This window comes from Uloborus diversus, chromosome 9 (genome assembly GCF_026930045.1).
Source record: "Uloborus diversus isolate 005 chromosome 9, Udiv.v.3.1, whole genome shotgun sequence".
In the NCBI taxonomy this organism is placed as follows: Eukaryota; Metazoa; Arthropoda; class Arachnida; order Araneae; family Uloboridae; genus Uloborus; species Uloborus diversus.
The window spans coordinates 61,344,401-61,356,405 of record NC_072739.1 but is presented as its reverse complement, the minus strand read 5'-3'; the positions used below and the strand labels follow the sequence as shown (position 1 = coordinate 61,356,405).

At 31.2% G+C, this 12,005-nt stretch overlaps 1 protein-coding gene across 1 annotated transcript in view; it reads right to left on the bottom strand.

Moving 5' to 3' along the window:
• Positions 1-11,321, bottom strand: part of LOC129229410 (nuclear pore complex protein Nup155-like) — a 97,258-nt gene extending 85,937 nt beyond the window's left edge. Inside the window, exons 1-5 of the mRNA XM_054863714.1 lie at positions 11,288-11,321; positions 7,271-7,441; positions 5,780-5,920; positions 2,712-2,808; positions 547-617 (exon numbers count right to left, since the gene is read on the bottom strand). Of these exons, the coding sequence (XP_054719689.1) occupies positions 547-617; positions 2,712-2,808; positions 5,780-5,920; positions 7,271-7,424 (463 nt within the window). The 5' untranslated portion in view covers positions 7,425-7,441; positions 11,288-11,321. The remainder of the gene's footprint in view (positions 1-546; positions 618-2,711; positions 2,809-5,779; positions 5,921-7,270; positions 7,442-11,287) is intronic.
• Positions 11,322-12,005: the final 684 nt, after the last annotated feature.

Here is a 12,005-nt window from a genome sequence, read left to right as displayed (position 1 = left end):
ATGTCGTTTGAAAATATTAGGATGTCAAGCATGAAATGGAGCAAAAAATGCATATAATTGAATTCAATTTTTTCCAATAAAAACTTTTTTTTTTGAATCAAAATAAACACCCATGTTATCGATGATATACTTTGGCCATTTTAGAGGTAACTCATTTATTCCTTTGTTGTATAAGCCTGGATCATGGCAGTCGATGAACTCTTGAAACACCATTTTGACAGCCTGTACAGGATTGAATTTTTTTTTCAGATAAAAAGTTGTTTAAATTTGTGCAGTTGAAATAAATAACATCAACTTTGCCCAATTTCATACTTAACAAACTAATATTTGTATACAATCAAACTCAGAAATCAGTTTGTACAATCTATGAAATAAATTTTAAACTATAAGCTTTTTGCGTTAACAAGTTTCATAATATAAATGTTTCAATTTAGCCGATAAGTAATAAATTTTAAATGAAACACTCTTTTTGCCTTTATAAATAAAAATTACTTATGAAAAATATATTAAAAAAATAATTGCTTTTATAAATAAAAGTTCAGTTACCTTTCTTAGGCTTTACTAGACCAACGCATAATATAGTTTCATTCAGGCCATCATGATATGCTAAGTCACTTCTGCATAAGCGAAAAAAAAAATAATAATAATAACAATAATGATAATAACAATGGATTTATTTTTTAAAAACGAAGAATTGCACAAACATTATGGGTTTTTTGCAATTAAAATATGTTTTTTACATATAAATTTCAGGCATTGAAAACATTTCTTATAAGTTGATTACAAGACAAATTTATAATGCAAACAAGCAAGTCATTTTAAAGTTTGGCAGGGGGAGGAGGGGCAAAGGGTATATACTCAATGCATTTTATAGCGAAAAAACATCAAAATACATGCAAAATCAGGGTGGCGACAGGAACTGTGAAAAAAAGTTCCCTGACTTTTCCCTGATTTCCCTGATTAAGTTCACCAAATTTCCCTGATTTACGTTACTAATAATAATGGTTTTTTTCTTTGCTCTACTTGAAATCCATTGTATGTTTGTATAAAATGCAGTATTTTAAACGTTTTAAGTTGTGTAAAGTTGTTGAACTAAAGATATATTTTTAAAAGATGCTACTTTTTTAATAAAATGGTTTAAAAAAAACATATCAAGTCAATTGTTTTGGGGGGGGGGGAACCCTACAAAACAGTACATTAAATTTTTCTACAACGGAAAGATTAGAGAAAATTTAAAAAAAAAAAAACTTTACTTCCAGAAACCACTCAGCATAAGAATTAAACTATTAAAATTACTCTTAAAAACATATGTGTATTTATGATACAACTAAAAAGTAATTGAAATTATTTTGAACTAAGTTTTCAAACAGTATAATAATTGTTGCAAGAATAACAAGTAATAGTGAAAGAATAGAAGTAATGTAGTTATTCTTACACAACTAATTGACATATTTATGCAAAACAGATGAAACCATTTGACATCCATTCATAGGGAGCTTTTCTCTAATCAAGAACATAGGTTTTAATGAATGAAAACAGCATTTTAACAATGAAAAAATAAAGATATTTACTTAAATACAAGAGTCAACTCTATTTCAAATGATTTCAGTATGTAACGAAAAAAAATCTTAGATTGCTTTTGTAACAAACAACTTTGAAATGCAAGGAAAAAAAAGAAAAAGCAATTAGTTAAAATATATAAAAGAAGAATACAACTTGGTTATAAAATTAAAGAATCATTTAAGTCTGAAGGAAAGAAAACCTTTATAATCTGCAGTGACAACAAATAGTATAACGGCAAAAAACAAAGTTTTTTTAATTGAAAGTTCAATTTTAGAAATTAAATTTAAAATGAGAACAAGTAATAACTTTTAAGATTTTAAGGTCTTAATTCAAAAACCAAAGATTTCTTCTTGAAATCGTGATTACAGTAGGATAATTACTTCGAGACAATGGAATAAAGGCAAAGGAGCTAAGGCATTAATGAAGGCTTCCTCTTTGCCTGTATGGTTGTTTATTTTAAGTAGCATTGAAAGCGTAAAAGAAAATTTCAAGCTAGGTAAAATAAACAACCTAACAGACAAAGAAGCAATCTTAGGAAGTTCATACTGTGGTTAATAAGTAAGATTCAATACTTTAGACGCTGAGGAAAAAAGATGCACAAATATGCGGCAAGTGTATAATCACACCTCATTTATTTTACTTTTTTTTTTTTTTTGAACAGATAATTGGCGGAAAGGGCGTAGGGAATTAAAGTACTTAATTTTGTAAAGCAAAAAAAATTTTTTTTCTTCATAAAATCAATTTTCCCTGATTTTTTGTAATTTTTTTCAAAATTCTCTGATATTTCCCTGATTAATAAAGTTCCCTGACTTTTCCCTGATCTCCCTGATCTGTCGCCACCCTGAAAATGCATAATTACATCATGTATTTTAAAACCAGAGATTCAATAGAACCCCCCCCCCCCATTGCAAAACAAAACAATGCTGCAAATAGTTATAACATGTGACATACAAAAAATATATCCTTAAATAAAAAAGATAAAGAGCTAACATTAAGTATCTCAATTAAAAAATCCAATTAAAATAATGGCTCTTAATAGTGTAGAGTTTAAAATAACTCATGACTGCTTCACTTTAAGAAATAAAATTTACAATCCTTACAATAAAGAGGAAAAAAATAGAAATGCTTAAAATGGAGATTATACATACCCATCATGAAAAGACCAAATGAAGATATTGCTGTCAATTGTTAACCATGCCCTTCCAATGTCTGGAAAGAGGCCCATTTGACAGTTGCTTTGCATAACTAACCATAGTTAAGAACTTAAACATGTCTTATCAAAATATTCAGCAACTTTTTTTTAAAAGCATATGTGCATGTATATGTGTATTGTATATACATAAATGAAGGAAGATCAAAAAAAAAAAAAAAGGTTTGAAAATAGAAAGAGCCAATAACTGTTTTCCATATTATATTATGAGCAGCCTGCCCCGACCTTGTTCGGGTTGAAAAATTATCTATTTTAAAAAAAATTTATGCAGGTAATTGTTTATTTTAAAACATTGTGGTACACAACATTTTTTGTTTTCTTTTTTAAAGATTTTAAAACAAAGTGATGCACCTCATTTTCTGATCAAGGGAGAGCAACATGTATTTGCCTATAAGTAAGGCAGTTCCTGTGTGTAATGTTGTAATGCGTAAAGTTGTACGTTTGACCTTCGGGTTTGTTGACAGTGATTGCAAAAGAAATTTTCACTGAAAATTGTTATCACTTAAATCAGGAAGGTAAATCTGTTGAGATCATGGGAAGGTGAGGATAATGAACTAACTGTTACTCATCCTATAAGAACAATATTCTGAATCACATTATTCCGTAGGAATTTTACTAGGAGTTGAATTCCATAATTAGGCAAAATCAAGTTTTATAATGACATTATTGGAACCTGACTTTAATTTTAAAAGCATGAGGGGGGAGTTCTAAAGAGTTAAGAGAATTGGGGGAATTCATGTGAATGATGTCATTTTTATTGCGGTACCAGTGGATTTACAATTTTCTTTATCACCTGGTATTCTTTCTAATATTTGGACAGGAAGAGTTTCATGAAAGTCGTCTGAACTTTAAGTCTTTTTTCTATATACGAGCGACGGTTCATGGTACATTCCTCCCACATTATGAGGTAGACCTTTTAAAGAGCTTTTCTCAATGGTCCATTTTTCTTATGAAACATGCTGAATCTTTCCGTAGGGAGACATTTAAAGCAGTTTAAACGTTGAATAGCTAGTTTTCCCAACACCAAGTAAAGTTGTGGTAATTCCGAAAAAAATCATTGTAAAAGCCGGATCTGCCTGTAGATTGGTTTTTAATCAGTATTAGACATAGAGTAAAGAAATTAAATAGAGAGGAGCCGCTATACTAAGAAATTGAAGCCGGCAGTTTCATCGCTGTATCCCAAGATTCTTTGCTTCTTGCTAAATATCTTGAGATACATTTTGATTCAAAACATTCCATTACTGAATCTCAATTGGTTGTTAATTTAAACTTAGATATTGTTGCAAGTTTATGAGGCACGTTTTTAAAATTGCATCAAAACATGAATTAAAATGCAAGCCACTTTATGAGTCTCTTTGTGAGATTGGTGAAAACTATTCTCGTGAATCAATCATGTTATCATAACCCCACCCATTATTGCACCGCTGTATCCCACAATTCCGGCTTCAATTCCATCTCCTTTTCACTATAGACAGGGCTTCTCTATGTATATTTCTCGACTCTATGGTATTAGATAATTGCAGTATTAGGTAACAACCTAATGCCAGCTTTCTTTTGGATTTAAATACATCACTGCCTTAGTTTAAATTTTTAATTGTTGCCTGAAACAAAACTAAATAACGTAATTGAATTGATCATTTTAGAAAGGGCATAAGTCCAACTGATGTAACTTTTCAGGAATGAATAAAAAAGTGATTATTTCATTCAGAAATGAACTAAATTCTACGAAATTTTTTATGATTAACCTAGCCACAAGCAGGATCATTACATCACCTTATATATAAATTATGTTTCATTTCCTCACTGAAATTAATTATTATTTTTTTTTTTTAATTTGGACTTATGCCCTTTCTGCAATAAATATTCTGAAAGATAAGTTTAGAGCGAAGAAAATGTAAATCAAGTGAAACAGATTTATTCCAAAATGATTTATGATAATAAAAAATAATATAACGAAGTAACAAAAGTAATTAGTGAAGTCCGTTTTCATAAATCGATTATCTTAAGAAAAAATACATTGTGTGTTTTCCTCTTTCTCTCGTCTTGTTTTAATGAAATAATAAAGTCTGGTGTAAAAAAAATATAACAAATACAAAAATTAAAAAGGGTGGTATGAGGTTTGCATCTCAAATGTTGTTAAGCGATTAAACCTGTTTTCAGTAGAAGAAATTGCACAAAAAGAAAGTCGTGCTATCCATGGATGCATCCAGATCGGAAAGAATGGCAGTACAGTTAAGGGCGGCAAACAACATCAAATCTGCCGAGACCGGGTCAAGCAAACATTGCGATTACCAATGATTCCATTGACTTCGTTAATGAAATGATCCAAGCTAATCGAAAGATTAAGAGACCCGTGAAATCAGTGACGAACTCAACATGAGTAAAGAAATGGTTCACATTATCATCCACAAAGATCATCCCAAGAAACCCAGACAACCCTAAACAAACTTTCCGTTGGGAAGTTTTGGAGCACTCCCGTATAGTCCGAACTTGTCAATGAAAAAGATAGTGCCTAAATTTCAGCTAAGCCTCAAAAAGTTCGAGCTAAAAACGCAAATTACTCCCGCCGTAATTAAGTTGAAGCATTGAAACAAATTGTATAGAACGCGGAAAATTCTACCCTTTTCAACGATATATAATATTAATATGTGCAAGTAATTTTTCACTGCCATATTTGGGAATTTATGTGAAATTTTAGCCTAAATTGGAGTAAAAAGAACAACTTATCGGATTTTTTCGACTTTTACTTCGAACATATAAACAAAAATAATCAGCCCTTTCTCTTTATAATATTACTAGCAGTACCTGCACAGCGATGCCCGTGCTAAAAATTTAATGGAAGTCCGTTGAATAAAAAAATTGACGCCCGCTCCCCCTCTGTTGTGAAATGATCATTTTTCTTTGTATAAAATGGGTGCACACCTTTTCGAAAAAAAAAAAACTATTAATGTTTCTTTGGAACCTGAACATTGAAAATAATTACTCAATTTTTTGAAGGAAGGATACGGCTAAACTGTTCAACAAGTTCAGGAGGCAGTGGTATTCTCTTCACTGTTGATAATTGAGTCAAATTATGAAGACTGATACTCAATTCGGAAACACCAGGATAGTCTTGATCATTTAAGCCACTGACAGTTGGTAAAGTTGCTGCAGGAAAAAAGAAAAAGAATCTGCACTTACTAAAATGTTGACATGAAAAGATACTTCTAAGCTCAGTGTTATACAATTGCACTTCTAAACTACGTATTCTTCCAATATTTAAATTTAAAACTTAATTTCTGATTTTTTGTTGAAAGGGTTCATTCTAGGGATGTAACAAATATTTGGCCATTATTTCAGTATTCTACACTTCTATCAAATTTTCAGCAGACTCTCATGTGCCGATAAGGGGGCAGGGTCAAATAGTATAGTGCTCCATTTTAATTTTTAGAGTGGTTCTGAAAACTCAGTCTTTTTTCATGGGGGGAGGGGGGTGATTCATAAATTTTGAGGGCGGTGCACTATTGCCCTACCTTTAGGGATGGATTGCACCCCTGGGCAGACAAAATACGAGCTAAATGTATTCATTCTATTAGAGGAGTTTATTTAGAATAATAATAAAATATGTGTGAATTTAAAAATATTTGAGAAAGAACAATGCAGAACTGTATTTTTTATTATTTGAAAAATAATTAGTTTAAATTGTAAGATTCATACTTACATGAGAATATTTTAGGGTCAGATAAAAACAGGATTAATATTAGAATTCCCATTTATAGCATAAGGGTCATTTCGCAGTAATTTAGACATTTATGAAGAGTCCGTAACGTGACCTTATTTTGCCATAACTTTTCAATTTACTGTTTGATTAGCATATTATTTTATTTTGATCTTTTCCTACCAACACACCAACTTAAATTAAAATAATTTGTAAATTAAAAAGTTATGGCAAAATAAGAACACATTACGAACTCGACATAAATGTCAAAAATACTGTGAAATGACCCATAAATGAATTTTATCTCAATAATAATTGTCTGATTATATAAAATTCATGCATTAAGACTAATGAAGAAGCAAAGCATTAGGTATAATTTTCCTTTTAAAAATATTTAATGAACCATTCTAAAAAAAAGGTAATAACTTAAATGGTTGAAAACATCATTTGTCATTAAACATAACAAAAGTATGATGCACTCATAAGTTTCATAATATTTTCTGGTAGATTTCTATTCCATTTCGTTTCATAGTACATTTTCTGTTCCAGAAAGCAGTCCCTACACACAGCATTTGCAGGAGCTAAAAGAAACTTCCTTGAAAAATGAGCAAGGTTAAAAGTTAATCCAAATTCTGCATTCAACCTCATTTTTGCCAAATATTCAGTAGTTAGTTATTCAACCCAACCACTATTTGTTACATTCCTAGTTTTCATTTTATGAATCTTATACAAAATGTGAAGACAATTCCAACATAACATACTATCAAGTGAACTACTGTTAATTCAAATAAGTTATTTACCTCCACCCATTTTTAGTCGTTCAATTAGCTCAGGGAAAGAATTATCCACCTGCATTTGTACATCAACCATTTTTGCAGAGGCTTCCAATACATCTTTCTGTACACCATTAAGAGGAGTAAGTAAAGAGTGTTCAGGTGCCATAGCCCTCACCATTTTATATCAATGTGGTACTGAAAAAAGAAAACTTAATTATTTTTCAGGGGACAAAATTTTAAAACTAATTCAACATTTGAAACATATAAGTATTACACAGGATGATAACATTAAATGAAATGCGAAAACATAGATGAAAAGGAAGAACATGGTTTACAGAAAGTAATGATGCACAAGGCATGAATAACAAAAATACCTAAAAAGGAGAAAAAAATGTATAGATAACTTTTTCTCCAACAACTCCCTCTTTTAGAATGAAACATTAGGATCAGGGGCGGATACAGACTACCATTTTAGGGGGAAGGTCATGCTGAAGAATGACCCCCCCCCCCCAACGTACTTACGATTTTGGGAACAAAAAATTTCATAAAATGCTTGAGTGTCAATAAAAAATATAAAATTGTCCAGAAATAGGGCTCCTAATAAGCAAAAACGTTGCAAATTAATTTCATAAGCAATTAAAGAAGAAATTTCAAATGCAGTGAAACCCCTCCTATTGGACACCCAGACCTAGATAAAACTTAAAACTCAAATAAGTTCTTAACAACAACATGGTGCTCTTCCCGAGTCTTATACACGATAAACAGAAAAAATGTAAAGTTGAGTGAGTAGACTATTTCTACGCTACTAGACTGTTTTTTTGAATTGTATTTACTTCTTTATTAATATTATTAATTGGGGGCACCTCAAAATTGGCAATCAACATGTGTTGCTCATCAAAAAAAAAAATAATAATAATAATAATATTTCAGAAATTTGTTTCAAAAATATAAAAATTTTCTGTGAACGGTATTCACCTATATTATCTGGGTCCACGGCCACCTCTCTTATGCGAACAATTTTAAACTCTCTGATTCCAATGCAGTATTAAATCCGTCCTGCGGAAAAAAATATTTGTCCTGTTAGTTTCTGCATTAGAGGGATTTTACTATATTTACTTTTGGGGGGGAGGGGGTCCATGACTGATTAGGATTGCCATATAGCATGGGAGATGTGACAGGTTCTTTCTATAGACCACTCTGGAGACTGAGACGGGGTCATTCTAGTGAAAGAAAGTAGCTTGAAGTTCAATTTCTATACAATATTTCTTTCCTTTAAAGTTGATAAATAAACTTTAAGAATCCTTAAAAAAAATTTAAACAGCCTCAGAAAAAGTTTGGGCACTTTTATGTAAAGATTGCACTAGGTACACTTTTTACGCAGTTCAAAATCCGATTACATCCGCATCTGTAACCTTCTCCTGTTTTCTTTGTTGTGTGAATCTATAGCAGGGATATTGCTAATTTTGTGCTAACCATTATTGTAAACTTATCTTAATCAAATTGACTTAATTACTCTCATATTCTACAGCAAAAGACATGCACAATCGCCATTTTGCTTAGCCCTCTCAGGATTTCAAACCAGTTGCAGTCGAGTTGAATCGAGCTAAATGAATAATTTTTTCTAAAAATTGATTAAAAATGGCAATGGAATACATCGAAATTTGAGAATTTAAATGGCAAAATTATGCAAAGGCTAAAAATGTTGCAAGTTACTAAAACTCAGGATTTTTTCATTATTTTATAAAATTTTTTGGCATTTTGATATCATATCAATTACTTTCAATGTTAAATATGTTAGTTAACAAACCCTATGCTTTCATATTTGCACATTACGCATAATTTTGCACATTTTTAATTAAATTTGAAGAACATTTGGAACAAATCTGATATACCCCCCTCTTGGCGACTTTTTCCTGTTGGCGCCAAAAAAGCGTCGCCAAGAAAACTATGTATGACGTCATATGTCATACATCGTTCTTAGCGATGCTTTTTTAGCGCCAACAGGAAAAATTCAAATTATGTCATTAATTATTTAATGAAATTAATGCATTAATTTTTTTCCGTTGTTTCTCCGGGATACGAGCCCTCGGTCTCATAGTACTTTCGTAATGAGACCCCTGCCTCGGTCTCATTACGAAAGTACTATGAGACCTCGGGCTCGCCAGGACCTCGCTGCCGCTCGGTCCGTTATCCCTCCGACTTTTAATATACATCACAGTCGGATATAAGTCACAGATCTCCTCCGTTCAGTATACAATAAAGTCACAGATTTTATGTGAAATTAACACCATTTTTGTGCTACAAAAATGCCAACCAGACCAAAATACAAACTACCAGAAACACACTAAAAACACAATAATTCAAAATATGTTCACTTACCTTTTTTACTTTTCTTTTACTTCCTCACGTGAGGCAGTGCACATATGTTCCGCTCTTAGGAATATTTGTTCGGATTTTAATTCAATGTAATTTAATATTTCTTCATTAATATAATTTCGCCAATCGGCTAAAGTTTGTGATGAAAAAAAATATTGACTTTCAATATCAGCAGTTTTGGTCCCAATTAAAATCTCATATGTTATCAAAAAAATCTCCTCTATTTTCAACTTGCTAGAACTAAACCATGACCCACTCCTGATCGTTGCTTCTCTTCCACAAACAACACCCCCAATAACCTTTCTACAAAAAAAAATTAACCCATCTGAACATTTTTTAGTTTTTTTAATTTTCATAACAGAATTACATCTAGAACATAACATTTCATTCTTAAGTAAACCAATTTCCCTTAAAAATTCTAAAAAAACCTCTTTATTTTCAATTAGTTTAAATATAAAAAATCTATTTAGGACTCCGGTACGTCCAAACGTTGGACGACCTGACGAAAAAGAAAAAGAAGATTCATTCAAAAATTTCAATTGATACATTTGGACAACATCACAAACCGAACTCATAATTAAAATAGAAAATTCAACTAAATTAACATTAAAAAACAACAAGAAAAAGAATACTCTAAAATAAAGTTTGAATTGAAACTTTATTTTAGAGTATTCAACTTAAAATCTCCCTAAGAGCGAAACATATGAGCACCTACCTCCTACCACATACACGTGCAAAAAGACAAACTTCGAGAAACTACTTTCCAGCGTTCAAGTTGCAAAACCAGGGTTGCCAAGTTATCGCCTTATTGGCGATTTTCGTATCGAGCGAAAAATTAAAATATCGCCAAGAGGGGAGCATATCAGAGGAGAGCCGAACATTTTAATTGAATGACATGGTGCACAGAAAAGTGCCTATTTTCAAAAATTGGCAATTATAGGAGAGGAGGAAGGAGGGGAGGTATTGTTTACGATTCCCAAGATATTTTAACCCCACAGAAGCTGAAGTTTTTTCAATATTGACAAACATTTGTAACCTTTTTTTAGCAGTAAAATATTTTTACTGTTTTGGTCATCTGTAATAAAATTGACGAGGACATGAAATAAACCAGCTTGGGCACCAGGATTTTGTCTGAAAACCGGGACGTCTGGCAAGCCAAGTCAAGAGCAAAAGAGAGGCTAAGGTGAAATAAATAATATCAAAAAAAAAAAATTAAAAAATTACCTAACTTAAATATGTCTAAATAGACATGGCATCATTTGGACAAAAATAACGAAAAGTTTCATGTGTTAATGGCCATAGAAATGCATGACACTATGAAATAAATAAAATTAAAAAAAAAAAAAACAATGAATGGATAGGATTCATCTATTCCAAAGCATAATGGTACAAACATTCAGAAAAAAAAAGTCTTCATTTTACTCTATGAAAGTTTAAGTACTTTAAAAACAATCAATTAAGATCAGCGAAACAATATGAATGTCTGGCTTATCACAATAAAAGGGAGGGAGTAACCAAACTATTACTATTTACACTTTACATTTATTCTATAATGCAAAAAATAAAGGAAGATAACAAGACACTGAACTTTAGAAATGAAACATTGATATTCAAAAAACATTTTGTTATCTTTATCTAGAAAGGTAATTAGATGCGTTAACTCACGAGAAGACAAAAAATCTTGTTTGAAAGGTTTTCAGCACAAATTTCGTACACAGACGAAGGGAGGTCTATAAAATATGCCAATATAATACACTACTTAAACAAGAAATCCATATTTTAAGGTATAAATAGTTAGATTTGATCCAAAATAGATAAATATGACATTTTCTGCTTGATCACTTTAAATGATACATGCTTAAAAATGCAATAACTTCATGTATAACTTAAAAGCACATTGAAAGCCCTACTGCAATTTGATTTTACACACACACACATCGCTGCCAAACTTCTCTTTTCAAAAATACGAAATAATACGAATGTGGTTACAGTTACAGGTAAGATTGCAGCGTGATGATTTAAATTTTTCAATCTTATGATGCCTCAGAATGAACATTATTTCTAAAAACAACTTTCTCTACTCTATACAATACTTTTTACGCGAAAAAAGTACCGCGTACACAACATCCAGCATCAAATTATGGTTGCGATAAAAAGGCATTAGTAGAAACAGGAAACCCAACGAGAAAGTGTCCTATCGCAATTCATGATTGCAAAAAACGTAACTTGATATCAAAAGATCTCAAAATTAAAACAATTTTTTTTTCTCCTATCTCTGTTCCTATTGTGAATTGCTTGTAGGGTCTATTGAACGATTCAGTTCAGTATTTTTGCTTTCTTTCATGCAGTAAAGGAAGAATCACGAAGTTTTTTTCACTAAAAA